The sequence below is a fragment of the Sardina pilchardus genome, chromosome 5, assembly GCF_963854185.1.
Source record: "Sardina pilchardus chromosome 5, fSarPil1.1, whole genome shotgun sequence".
Lineage (NCBI taxonomy): Eukaryota > Metazoa > Chordata > Actinopteri > Clupeiformes > Clupeidae > Sardina > Sardina pilchardus.
This window is the reverse complement of record NC_084998.1, coordinates 11,262,074-11,275,980: the sequence shown is the minus strand read 5'-3', so window position 1 is coordinate 11,275,980 and position 13,907 is coordinate 11,262,074. Positions and strand designations below refer to the sequence as shown.

The window sequence follows — 13,907 nt, the reverse complement described above, 5'->3', positions numbered from 1 at the left end:
ACAATTTCATTTGCCTACAGAAAATTAATAGGAACTGACAAAATTGTATCATACAGTACACTCATGTACTGTATGTGAATCAGGCCGTGTACAACTTTTTCATTTAGATCTATGGAACAGGGTGCTGTGTATCATGTGTGGGGGGTGGGTGGGAGTATAAGTGTAGTAAAAATGTCAATCTGCAAGCAATATTAATTAGTGATATCTTTGGCTAATGCAGTGGCGTCACATAATTCACCACATTTTGAGATTTCAAAATATGGGTTGCTTAGCTGTTTCTGTGATATCAACAGCTACTATGTGATGATGCTACTGGTTGATATGATCTTGGGAATCATGGGAAGACGTTTGCTATAATGGTAGAGAAGGTGGTTGCTCGGATGTTTCTCTATGTGAATACATGAAATCTCTTCATAAGCTATAAAAGATACAGTATGTCCATAACAAAGTGCCATTAATTAATTAATTCAGAAAGGTATTCAGATTCAGGACAAGTGGACGATGTTTCTACCCAGCCACACAAAGAAGTTTGAGGGAAAAGACGCGTGCTGAAATAGGTTAAAGGAATCATTGCCCAAAGAAAGAATTGGATACTTGAGTAAGTCTGTGAGAGAATAGAAGAAAATATTTGTAACAATTATTGATTAGTCAGATAGATGGGAGATAAATACTGAGGTGGCCAGTTAACTGTTATGGTGCAAAAAGGACCATGGGTCCTTACATGCAACAAAGACAAAGGTTTGATTGCTAGCGCACATTCATTTGGCAATTTTATAACACACACCCAGACATAAGGGCCTAAGAGGGCAGACCAGCGCCTCATCTGGGTATATATGTCTGATTGAAAAGGTAAGTGGAAAGGTTCACAGAAACTGTTTTGAGGAAGGCGTTCTGCCAGTTCCCTTTTTGAAATATGACCTGCTATTGGTGCAGTTGTGAGTAAGACTGGAATATGTATTTACAGCTGAATGTGATATAGCCTTTGGGGGCAACTTCACTGCATCAAAAATAAATCAGCTATTAAAATAACCTTTCATTTTTAACTCAACAAAACAATAGCAAATTGTTATGTATAGGCTATGCAGCTATGCCGGAACCTGCACAGACTGTACACAAAACAAAACAGAACAGGGGCCTTATTGTGCAACAACAACAAAAAAATTATACAGAAAAGTATTATTTGAGTAATTTGCCCACATACAGTTTATAGCATAGTCCTCACTCTTAGGTCACTGAAAATTAGATAAAGACAGGGACAAGTGACAAAGGACAATTTCCCAAATGTCATAATTCTGTCAATAATCCTTTTGTTTTCTTGAATTTCCCCTTGGGGATCAATAAAGTATCTATCTATCTATCTATTTTAGTGCTCATTAAATATGTTTTTCTTGCAAATGTGGTTGTGAATGACCACATCATTGTCACAGAAAGACTGAATTGTTGCTATCTGCAAAGTGACTGGGTAACACTTATTTTTGCACTTAATGCCCTTTTCACATTTCATATAGCGTATGTTAAAAGTAAAATCTAATGCAAGACTTTCTTGTGAAAGACATGGGGATCAAAGCAATTTGTTTAAAAGATCATTTCTGATCACATAAAGTTAACACAGATGTTGAATGTAGCCTAAAATGCATTGTTAATGTGAAAAGCTGAATTTAGAAAATGTATTTAAAGTTTTTCAACTCATATTTAACAGTTGTACAGTTGTTCACAAAATTCACAAAGCTCCTATACAGCATGTTGAAGGGACAGTGATTTATAATGAGGACTAGATCATTTTCTAAATTATTATTTGCCCTGAAATCAATCCAATGTCTATACCTATAAATTAGGTCTCATTGGGTGTATGTAGAAATTGTGCTGCTGTGGACCACAATTGCTATAATTTAGAGGAGGAATCATCTTTTCCTAAGACGAAAAGGAATTATCAGTTACATAGTATATATATATATATATTATTGTATGTGGGATATAAGATTTTACAATATTAATATATTCACATTACTTAATATTTTCCATTGCAAAAAGCACATTTCTCTCAGCGACGGAAGTAACTTTGTAGTTCATCCAAAGAAAACATCCTGGTCATTAAAGCTGAATGAAAATACTGACACAAAATGCAACTGGGCACCAATACAGTCACATCCAGGAGCTCTCGACTGCCTGAATATGTTTTTGAGGTATACTGTGCTGCTCTGATGCTATTTGTTCTAACTAATGCATTCATCTGTAATCCTTGCTGTGAAATTACCTAAGAAGAATATGAATCGTGTCTTCTGTGCCTTCTGACCAAACAAATGTATTAGTGTGTACAGTTCTATAAGGTGTTTATAGTCTTTACCTACTGTATGTGCAAATAGAAGTTAATGGGCGGACTAAGAACATCCATAAGGATGTGTAATATGACAGAATGTGCAAGCATGCAGAATATTTGGTGTATCAGAAATACACACATATACATACATGTAAATGTATTCTGGGTGAAAAGTGTGACATTGCTCATCATCACTCATCATTTGGTGTCAAGTTTACATACAGTATGTGTATGTGTGTCTTTGAGTGCATTTCTGCTTCCATTCACTCAGAAGCCAGGAATGTGGCAGTATACCTCCAGACTGGAGAAAAGAATGTAGAGAAACCACAGGCCTACGAAAAGAAGAAGCGTGCAGATCCTAAAGCGCCGTGGACCCCCAAGTTCTCCCCCAACAGCTGGCTTTCGTCGAAGCATTAGCACACCGATACAGACAAAGGCAAAGATGGTGTAGAGGGTGACAGAGAAGGCTAACGATCCAGGTTCCACACGGAACACTTCTCCTTTGACTTCCCAGTAGACTGCTGCTGCTGACCATGCAACACCAATGCCCAAGAACACGTTCACAGCATTGCTGCCAGTCACATTCCCCACAGACGCGTCGGCGTACTGGTCCTGTACAGCAGCCACTTTACTCGCAAACGTATCTGAGGGATGAAATTGTTAAGAAGAAGCAAATGAACTAGACAGAAAATTCAAGTATTTTTCTCCAAGAAGTCATCATTTTCATTATACCACACCATACTAGCACAGGGACTCTTTGTAAAAAGAACAAACCAGCAATAAGTCCCAACCTCTTACTTTTTCATGCATGTAATTCGTTGATTGATCCTATACCATACTGTCTTACATAAAGTAAGCAAGTAAGTAGGTAAGTAAAGTTCATTTATAGAGCACATTTAACCACATGCTCACACTGTCCAAAGTGCTGTACATAGTGCCATAAAGGGGTACCCACCTGGTATGGACGTACCGAGGGCCACAAACACTATAGCAGTGACTGAGTCCTTTAAGCCTACAGTGCAGCCAAAGTGGGAGGCTAGGTCTCCAATGACAGCTGTAAGAAGACCTATCACACAGATTGACACAATGAAACAGGCCCAGCCATTCCAGTACTGAGTCGGCGGTACAAAGGCAAAGAGAACCTTCCAGAATACTGTGAGGATGTGCATGCAGTAGTCACAGCCAGATGGTTGCTGCTGTTCTCCTTCATTTTCTTCTTCACCTTCTCCGTCACCTGGAAACATGGACACTATTTTTCAAATGTGTTCCTATAAAGGCTAACTTTTGAATGAGATTAAAGGTGTGTAACTAAATTGTTTATATGTCTTTTGCAATACAATTGATGCATATGCTGCATATTTGTTGTTGACTGACACTGGGGTGACTTCATGTTTTGGAGATGACATGGTGCCAGTACAAAATTGCGATGGTTCCTAAAAAAGTTTGAAAAGTGCAATGCTTTTTTCATCTACAGATCAATTCAGAAGCATTTGGGGGGTTCTTCAATGTGTCAAGGGGGAGGGATGCTAAGTAAATATGCAGATGTACAAAGCTCAAGGTGCTACTCTGTCAGGATTGTCGGCCTTCTTTGTGAAATCCTTTTCATGTTCAACATACAAAAGCCTGGCCCCCAGAGGTCCTTCTTTGCGTGTCTGTTTGGACTTTAGTTCCATTATCTCTAAAATATGACTGTTGCAGCGGAGAAAAACAGAGGCAAGATCCTCGATTATTGACTGCCCCACATCAACCTCTCTGTACAGAACTTATCATCCAAAAATAGACCCCAGGTTATTCTTAGAGTGACATTGGCCTTTATTGGACTGAGACAAGTAGCAGCAAAATATCCCTCTTCTTGTCTCAGCCCAAGTACAAGCCCCACTCTCACTCATCTTATATATTTCTTCTATAATTCACAGCTTCTCAGTGTCCTCCGCTTCGTGTCGGGGTCCGGTTCGCTCTGTCGGTACTTATTTTCCCAATAATGACCAGCGTTCTATACATTATCCCTTACATAATCCACAGCTTCTCAGTGTCCTTGAGAAACCCGAGCACTTCATACATTCCAATTATGCTTAAAGAAGTATTTTGGCATGTACTGTAAATGAACACAATTAGTCCTGTGTACATGACATGCTACACAAAATACATTCGATCTTTTCTCTTAAATTATCTCACTACGGAGCTTACCTGCACGAACAGTTACAGCCTCAACAAACTGTTCCTTCCAGGAGCGAGTTCCAATCACTACAGCCATGTTGGTGTCCTTCATCAACTCATCCACGGTGGTCTGAGCACAAAAAATGTCATCAGCACTTGATATTTACAGATGGCTTTGCAAATACAGTCCCCTCCATAAGTATTGGAACACATGCTAAAGTTGACTATAAAGAGGAATATAAAATTCTCTTTTGGAAATTGATCTTAATGCCTTAAATTAGAAAAAAATATCCAACCTTTAAGGACATCAATGTTCTTGGTGAATGAATAATGTATCGTAAATAAATAAATGTTTTCCCTAAAATACAGGGGTCATAAGTATTGGAACGCCTATGTTAACCCTATGTGTTAAAATTCACAAAGAGGCAGGCAGATTTTATTTTATTCTTATTTTTTAAAATGCAGTTATTTCATGGATCCAGGACACGATATGCACCCTGATAAAGTCCCCTTCGACTTTAGGATTCAAATAACCCCACATCAACACATACCCTTCACCATACCAAGAAATTGGCATGGTTTAATTTCAGCTAGCCTATTAGCTAGTTTGAATTGCATTGAGCTCAATGAGAACGAAACCAGCTAGTGGTCTAACTGAAATATATGTATTGATTATAGCATATCACAATACAGTCTATACACAAGTTGTTTTATTCAACTCATTCTAATCATTCTAATCAACTCTCATCACTACATCAATAGAGTAAGCGTATACGGCCTGAGCAGCTTTGAATAATGCTAAGGTCACACCTTTTAAACTCACCTCAACATGACATTACATGTAATATTCTTGTTTTTATTATCATTATTAATATTATTATTATTATTATTATTATTATTATGTCACTATTGTATTGGTGGTATGTAGGTCTAATAGAGTGTTTGTCACTTTAAGGAGGTGACAGCAGCTTGATTATATTTTTGAATCGGAAGACTTGCATCTCACTGTTTTCTGCTGGGACTGCAATAAGTTATAATGTAAAAAGAATGTGCAGAAGAGGAAAAACGGACGGATTTCCGGTTGGACGCACCCTGACATATCAGGTGGTTGGTTACTTCACCAAAACAAAGTGCTGTGTTTTACCGTATGCCATCCTATAAGCTCATAATGGTTTTATTATTCCTCATACGTTTTTTAATTATTACTCTTTCAGGTATGCTAGTTGCAGTTGTAAACAATCACAAACTCACTTTCAACTCAGTGGATTCCTCTATGATGACCTTCACACGGCTGTGCTCTCCCAGGACAGGCTTCCCCATCTCGGCTATCCTCCTGGCCTCCTCCTCCTCCGGGCTCGGCGCATCTGCATGAGCAGATACAAAGTCATTTAGTCAATCTGTGTAAGTAAGTAAGTAAGTAAGTAAGTAAGTAAGTAAGTAAGTAAAGTTTATTTGTATAGCGCATTTTAACGTGCACAAGTGCAACCCAAAGCGCTTCACACACAAGACTGATACATAAGACAGTGCCGAAAACGCATTAGGCCTATGAATTATGTGTCTCATTAGCAAGTTAACACACTAACACAACACATTAACACAAAACTCCTTGGTCAGGTCTCGTTTCAATAAATAATAATTAAAAAAAGCACTGCAATCATTTATTGATTGTTCAATTAGCTGTCAACTATTGAATTAATTGGCAACTATAGTTTGGATTAGCCTGACACTGCCATAATACATTTAGAATGTGAGTCTGATACTGCACCACTGGGACGTGTTTATAGGGCGTGTTGCTCATGAACATGCTCCCTGAGTGTAGCTCTAACTGCCAGGCTGCTTATCTGTTGGCTGCAGTGCAGCAACTCAAGATAAATAAAACCTACTGTTTTTGCTTTTTACTGTACCGACAATACCAAGTAACTTCCAAGGAATTCTGCTTAGTAAGGCAGACTTCCTTCCTCGCCTCCTACTGTTTTTGCTTTTTACCGTACCGACAATACCAAGTAACTTCCAAGGAATTCTGCTTAGTAAGGCAGACTTCCTTCCTCGCCTGGCCTCACAGTTATCACTTCAGTTGCTTGCTCTTACTGAAACATGGACTAGACCAGAGAACATTGCCACACCAGCAGCAACTAATTTCCCCACACCAGTCATTCATCCCATTACTGACCACAAATATAGACCCCAGGTTGTTTTAACTCTTTGTGCTTCCAGTTAATACAACTATTCCCCAACATTCAGCTTGGCTCATCTTCACTAACCTCAAATAAAAAGATTTAGGAAGATCAGATCTTAAAGCAACACTTAAACACTTTTCGTCAAATGTGTAGTTTATTATGTCTCATTCCATTAAGCTACAGATCCACTACCCAATCTGGTAAACTTCAAACGGAGCATTTTCAGATGCTGAGTAGAGACGAAGGAATAGAAAATGTCCCAGAAAACTTAGTGAACAGTGAATGCAGCAATCCATAGTAGGCCTACAGTACATTTGTTTAAATGAGAACACCTAAGTCACAAGGAGTTTTGTTTGTTGATGTCACTTTTTAAAAACATGGCATGCTATTACACATAATAATAATAAAACATTATCATCTCCATACATCAGGCCCATTGTGATAAAAATGACAATAAAAATGTCAAAATGTTATACCTTCTATGGGCACATGCATAATAGGAACAATTTCATATTTTTGATCAGATTAGATAAATAATAAAATAGCAAAGCAAATTCACACTGATGTTGGCAGACCACAAGGATAGATATTCTTGAGAATAAAATCAGTGCAAAAAATCTTACCCTGATTAAGCAGTAGGTCTGCAGATAAAATAAGTAGATCAGCAATTAAAAAAAAATGATGTGATGTGATTTCACAAGTGATTTCAGTGCAATAATGGTAATATGATTCACACACACACTTTATTGACAATTATTGGGAGGTGCACACATACAGACACACACAAAGACATGGACAGATTATCATGACCATGGGCCTGGACATGAACTCCCCCCCCCCCCCCCCCCTCCCACACACACACACACACACACACACACACACACCACACATACAGTACACTGACCTGAAATTCCTCTTTTCAGCCATTTGGGCTCTTCCAGGACAATGTAGAAATTCTCTTTTTTTTCATGCTCATCAATATTAATAATGCGTACCTTCACCATGGCACTGTGAAGAGAGGAGTGAAATCAACATACTGTCAGTACTATCAAACATAGTTAGACAGACAGCCAGACAGACAGGGGCAGTCGTGGCTTACTGGTTAGGCTTGTAACCGGAGGGTTGCCAGTTCAATCCCTGACCAGTCCATGGCTGAAGTGCCCTTGAGCAAGGCATCTAACCCCTCACTGCTCCCCAAGTGCCGCTGTTGGGCAGTGTGTTAGTGTGTGCATAAAGGTGCAGTGGGTTAGTGTGTGTGCTTCACCTCACTGCATGCTGTGTATTTCGTGCAATTCACGAATTGGGATAAATGCAGAGACTGAATTTCCCTCACGGGATCAAAAAAGTATATACTTTACTATATGCTATATAGTTCAATAGCCATACAAATAAGGCCTAGTAATAGCCTAGCCTAATAATTTGGGTCTAGCACAGTGTCTTAAACTCTGCAGCATTCATACATGGACGACAGATATTACACACATTACACATACAATACACTAGAATGTGTTTATCAAACTGTGTGCCTGGTGTGCTGCAGGAAAATTTGGCTGAAATTGTAGGCTACAGTATATCTAAATCACATTATATTTACATTATATTCTTAGTGGTACCTGCGTTTTTGGAGCTTTGGAAATGGGTGTCAGTGCCTTCCGGAAAGGTCACTACATGCAATGCTGTACATCTGCCTAGTGTGCAGAACATGGCTGCATAACACTGGTTGGACTATAAAGCAACTCATGCACCCATGGCTTCCAATGCTCCTGCAAGCCTTTCCCCCATTTGTACAGCGTGAACACAGTAGTCCTTATTTCCACACCATAGCTGGTGCTTGTGGGCAGACTTACTACCTTGTGTTCAGACCATGTGCTCTCAATATGGGCTCATTGTCAGATGGACTTTACCCATCTTTATTCCTATATCAAATGCATGTGCTGAAGGGATGACAGAACATTTACTTTTTTATGAGCTTTGTGAGCAAACTGCATATTGAGGATGGATTGAGGATACAATATTGAGTACAAAACATCTGGCTCTCACAGTTAGGTCATAACAGTTCAAGGACATACTGTACTGATCAGTGTTATTAACTGAAATAGTTCCAAGCCTGAGCTTCCTACCTTGTCACTTCATTGATGAACTCTAGCTCTCCCTGTGTCGGCTCGTAGTCGATGCCGTGGCGTGCTGTTCCATCCTCAGTGTGATAAGGCACTGCGACAGTGCCCCTTACTCCTGAACTTCGTGTGACTGTCACTTCGATTGTGCCAGAACTTTCGCAGACCCTGAGTTCCTTCTGAACGAAGGAAAAGATGCCGGCGTGGTCATCATCCAAGATGGTCACCATCGCCAACTGAGGCTCTATCAGCCTGAGCTTACTGTTCTCTACCCCATCACCACTGGGGGGGCCTTCTGCCTCTCGTAAGTTGTGCAGACGAACAAAGAAATGCTCATCCTCTTCAAACATTTCATCGTCGATTATACCAACCTGAAGAGCAAAGAGACAGTTGAGCAAAGAGACTGTTCTTCCTCCGGCTATCAGGAAAACCAAACATAACTGTAATCTATGTTATTTTTCTCATCATCCTAGTGGTTAAAAATCTTTGGAAACTTTTCCTACTTCAATTAATCTCACCTTGATCTCTTTCCTTGTCTCCCCTGGTTTGAACTCCAGTGTTCCGTGTGAATACTGGTAGTCTGCCCCAGCATTGGCAGAGCCATTTTCTGTGTTGTAGTCCACAAGGCACGTACCGTTGCTTGTGCACCCCTGAAATGTCACCCACAAGCTGACAGTTCCACAATTTTCTGAGCACTGGTACTGTGCCTGCTCAAATGCAATGCAACTGCAGTTGGCCAAGTCCGGATCTTCGGGTGAGGATTCGGCAGCCGCTCGTCGAGCCTGCCCAGCTGCTGCGTACTGCTTGAGAACATTGCCGGCGCCAATCATCATGCGGGTAGCCTGAACCCGGTAGAAAGCCCGACTTTTGCGCTGTGCCATCATTGTGGAGTAGTTTGCCATTTCAATTAACTGGTCAAGGTCTTTCTCTGGGTACTTCAACCGCAGGTCTTTTAGCATACGTATCACCTGTTTGGGAGAGAAAGCATGTAGGACATATGATAGCTGAAGTCAACAGAAGCACAGAAAAAGTGAACGCAACAGCCTCAGTTGCTGTACAACTATCACTACAAACTTATAATCAAGGAAGTGTTAAGACTGACTAACTCCAACATCACTCCACACCTCTCAGGTAGACATAATCTTCTGAAGAATAAAGGTGAATAATAAAGGTGCATGGACACATACGTTTTGGACAATATTGCAAGGCAAAATGAAATGACTGAGGAATGGTGCTTGGACATGTTCCCATTGGCAACACATTTCTCTGAAACAGGCAGTAATGTGGTATCATTTTTATATACGGTATGTTTCTCATTTAATGAAATGTTTAGTTTGAGAATATGGCTCCCTTCATTCTTTGTCCCTGAAGCCTCCCTCTATCATAAGTCATAAGTGAGAATTATGTTTGTTGTAAGGTACCTGATGGTGTTGAACCTAGGGGGGATACCAACACAAACATGGCCTACAGTAGGTGAAAGGGTTTTGTAAATATTCTAATCTCTGTTAATACCAGCTGGTTAGATGGATGGATCATTGTTAGGGAGTCACATCTTGTGATTTTCTGTGGGTGTGTGTTAAGTATGCAGTAAGAACTGACCTCAAGGCTATAACAGACCATTTGTTTAAAGTATTCACAAAGTACAAAAATCAGACATTTTTCCCTCACTCTTTGTTTCTCTCACCTCTTCTCTGTTGGGTTCTTGTTCTTTGCTGTCCTCATCCAAGGATATGATGTTACTTGTGGAGTTACTTGTAGAGTTACTTGGATTTAATTCATGGAACTTTCCGTCCATGATGACGTCAATAGCCTTTGGAGCCAGGCCCCCTTCGGTCTCCACAATGATGCCATGCCGCTTGTCGGCACGGTAGCGCTTGTGGAGATACTTGTAAAAGAGAAGTCTGCGATCTGCAATCCAGGCCAGGAGTACACACACTGGGAAGAAGAACAGTGTGACAAGAGCCTCCCACACCTGCAACAAACAATCAAAAAGCACAGACTCTTATACACATCACTATACACACAGATACAGTACAGTAATATCGAGGACTAAACTCCGAAAATAAATGTTTCATTGTGGTAATCTCTAGTAGTCTCTTGGGGCACACACTGCAAAATCAGCCGTAACATTAAGACCACTGACAGGTGAAGTGAATAACAGTAATTACATGTATGTCATTATCACGGCACCTGTCAGTGAATTGGATCACAGCACACTGTGGAGCCGACATGAATAGGGCTCGGGATCATGACGTGAAAACTTCATGGGCACAGCCATATTGGCAGCCTCACTCCTTAGTTTACTATGGATTACTATGGATTTACTCCTGCCTATAAGTGTGTTCCTGTTACTTAGTTTTTGCCTTCTTGGTCGTACAGTATGTTGCTGTGTAGTGGGGTGTAACAGCGCAACCCACGATCGCAAGAGGAAAAGAATAGCTTATATATTTCTGCCTCTTGTCTTCTGCATCTGAATGAATGGATATTACATTCGGTGCGCTACCAACATGGCGGCAATATTCCTAGAATGCAAGGCGTGTGCCCGATCCCTATACACTGTCACTTTCCATGCATGTTAGCTCTGATGTTTTTAACTGGAAAACACCAGATAATCAATGGATTTTATGGAGTGGCGCCGGCAAAATGGATCTGAATGGCGAACATTGACATAGTGCAGTGAACAGAGGGAAACATCAAAAGCATTAAAACATACAATTACACCCCTCACACACCCTAACGCTAACCCTAAGAAAAAATACCACTGATAGTACATCAAAACAGACCTGAACAATGCCAGGGCTTATGACTGCCAAGATGAGATAAAGCCAGATGTAAGCAAAGATGCTCCAGAAAGCCGTCACAAAAAACACTCGCAAGTGCTTGATCTTCCGTGAGTCTTCATTAGGGATGGCCCATACACACAATCCAATAATCACAAACATATTGAACGCAGCACTGCCCACAATGGTTCCCGGACCAAGCTCCCCTGATTCAAAGCCATGGCCACAGACCTAGACACAAAAGAAGATTTAACAACTATCTCATGTTTTCAATTAACTATATGTATAAATCTTGCATTAATTTGTTCATATATGTAAGCCATTTTAGGACTTTGTGGTGGTCTTGATTATTAAGGAGGGTGTTTATGTGGCTTAATGTGAATGCATATTTGCATGTGAATGTGCAAATTTGTATGTACCTCTATAACAGATAACAGGATTTCAGGAGCAGAAGATCCTAAGGCCATTAAGGTAAGATTGGACACAGTCTCATTCCATATTCTTACGTTCATTATTGTTACCTCCCCATTTGCATTTGTCACTTTGACTTCTTTTTCCTGTGACAGAAAATTGAAAGAATATATCAAAGACAGACAAGAAGATTAGACAGAAAAGAGATTGAACAATACGCCTAACAACCATCTGAAATACTTTTAGATTTAGATAGATTTTCTACATACTCCATACTACTACAACTAGGCCTAACTTATTGCCTGTTTAGTATTAACTAACCCCAAATCAAATCTGCCCAAGCCTGACATTTCACTTAATCAAATATTGACATCCTTGAAAACACAGAAATATAATCAGGGATATATTCTGCACATGTGCGGGTTCTGAGGTAGATATAACTGATTTTACTGATGTGAAAATCACACTCTTTAAAACCTATTGCACTCCACTGTATACTGCCCACCTGTGGTGTAATTTTAGTGAGTCGAAAATGAAAAAACTTCAAGTGGCTTATAATGATGCACTGAGAATTGTGCTTAAAATTCCTAGGTGGAGTAGTGCCAGTGAAATGTTTGTATCCAACAATGTGCCCACTTTTAATGCTGTTTTAAGAAATTTTATGTATAGATTCATGTGCAGACTGACAGGGTCTAAGAATGAGGTTATTGTCTCCATAGTGGATGTTTCTAAGAGTGACACAAGGTACACATCTTGCTTTTGGAAACATTGGACCCATTGTCTGTATAGGTTATATAAATGATGCATCATATGCTTTATTCTTAAATGTCTTGTATTGTTATATATTTATTCTTATTTGTACTGTGTTGTCTCTATGGACCTTTGTGTCTTGAATAAACTTGATATATATATATAACAAATCATTACATCATGTGAGTGTGGTGCGTCACTGGACATAACCCTGAACGCAGCCCACGACTGTCCTCATAAAATCCATAAAAAAACACAAAGTCCAGTGTCCAGAAGTCCAGAAGTCCAACACAAAGGAAGGACCTCTGGCAACAGTGACTGAAGGAGGCAAAAAAACACCTATGGAACTGTTGACAGTGATTTTTGCAGTACGGAATTGCTGTAGACAACCACAGAAGTTTGTCAAGTCTGAGGTACACCTCATTGCATCCATACACTTTGTAAAAGAGTGTACTGCTAGAGATGGAGATGGCCAAATTGAGGAGCACATTGAATTTGAAGGCTCAGAAAGCGCTTCACAGGGCAGGGAACCTCACTAACCACCACCAGTGTGTAGCACGGCAGCCATTATGCACCAGAACCCTCCCCACACACCAGCTTGAAGAGAAGAGAAGAGTGTAGGAATGAATGAGCCAGTTACACTGGGGGATGATGAAGGGGCCAGGTTGAATAAACCAAGGTGGGAATTTAGCCAGGACACCAGGGGGACCCCCAACTCTCAAAGTGCCATGGGATCTTAAAGAGGAACTATGCAGGATTGGCGATTTCATCTCTGGTTTCGGTTTCGTTTTTCGTTTTCGCTCGTTTTATGCTTGCATTTTCTCTGCAGAGCTTCCCCGACAGCTTTAGCGTGTATATTTATACATGTATAGGCTATATTTAAATAAATAAATTGCAAGCGTGGGTCTTCCTCTCAGACTTCCAGATGTAAACAAGGAGCGATCGTCTCCTGCAGAAAGTTGCATAGGGTCTCTTTAAATGACCACAGTGAGTCAGCATTGGGGCATTGGCACACTGGCATCAATCTAATTTTGGACAGAGGGAAGAGTGCCACCTACTGGCCACCCACCAACACCACTTCCAGCAGCAACCTAGTTTTCTATGGAGGTCTCTCATTCAAGTACTAACTAGGCCCACAGCTTATAGCTTCAACAACTCAGCTAAGGCAGGGTATCCATTGGTCTGGCTGCTGGCCCATTGC

General features: G+C 40.3%; 1 protein-coding gene across 3 annotated transcripts in view; it reads right to left on the bottom strand.

The window, feature by feature from the left end:
- Positions 1 to 827: 827 nt before the first annotated feature.
- LOC134080159 (sodium/calcium exchanger 3-like) overlaps positions 828 to 13,907 on the bottom strand; it is a 28,252-nt gene continuing 15,172 nt past the window's right edge. For 2 of the 3 annotated variants that reach the window (XM_062536434.1, XM_062536435.1), the window contains exons 3-12: positions 11,965 to 12,102; positions 11,549 to 11,776; positions 10,450 to 10,737; positions 9,284 to 9,733; positions 8,772 to 9,136; positions 7,556 to 7,659; positions 5,726 to 5,838; positions 4,505 to 4,604; positions 3,273 to 3,551; positions 828 to 2,961 (exon numbers count right to left, since the gene is read on the bottom strand). In XM_062536434.1, coding sequence (XP_062392418.1) covers positions 2,585 to 2,961; positions 3,273 to 3,551; positions 4,505 to 4,604; positions 5,726 to 5,838; positions 7,556 to 7,659; positions 8,772 to 9,136; positions 9,284 to 9,733; positions 10,450 to 10,737; positions 11,549 to 11,776; positions 11,965 to 12,102 — 2,442 coding nt within the window. In that variant the 3' untranslated portion in view covers positions 828 to 2,584. The remainder of the gene's footprint in view (positions 2,962 to 3,272; positions 3,552 to 4,504; positions 4,605 to 5,725; positions 5,839 to 7,555; positions 7,660 to 8,771; positions 9,137 to 9,283; positions 9,734 to 10,449; positions 10,738 to 11,548; positions 11,777 to 11,964; positions 12,103 to 13,907) is intronic. The other variant, XM_062536436.1, reaches the window with a different exon arrangement.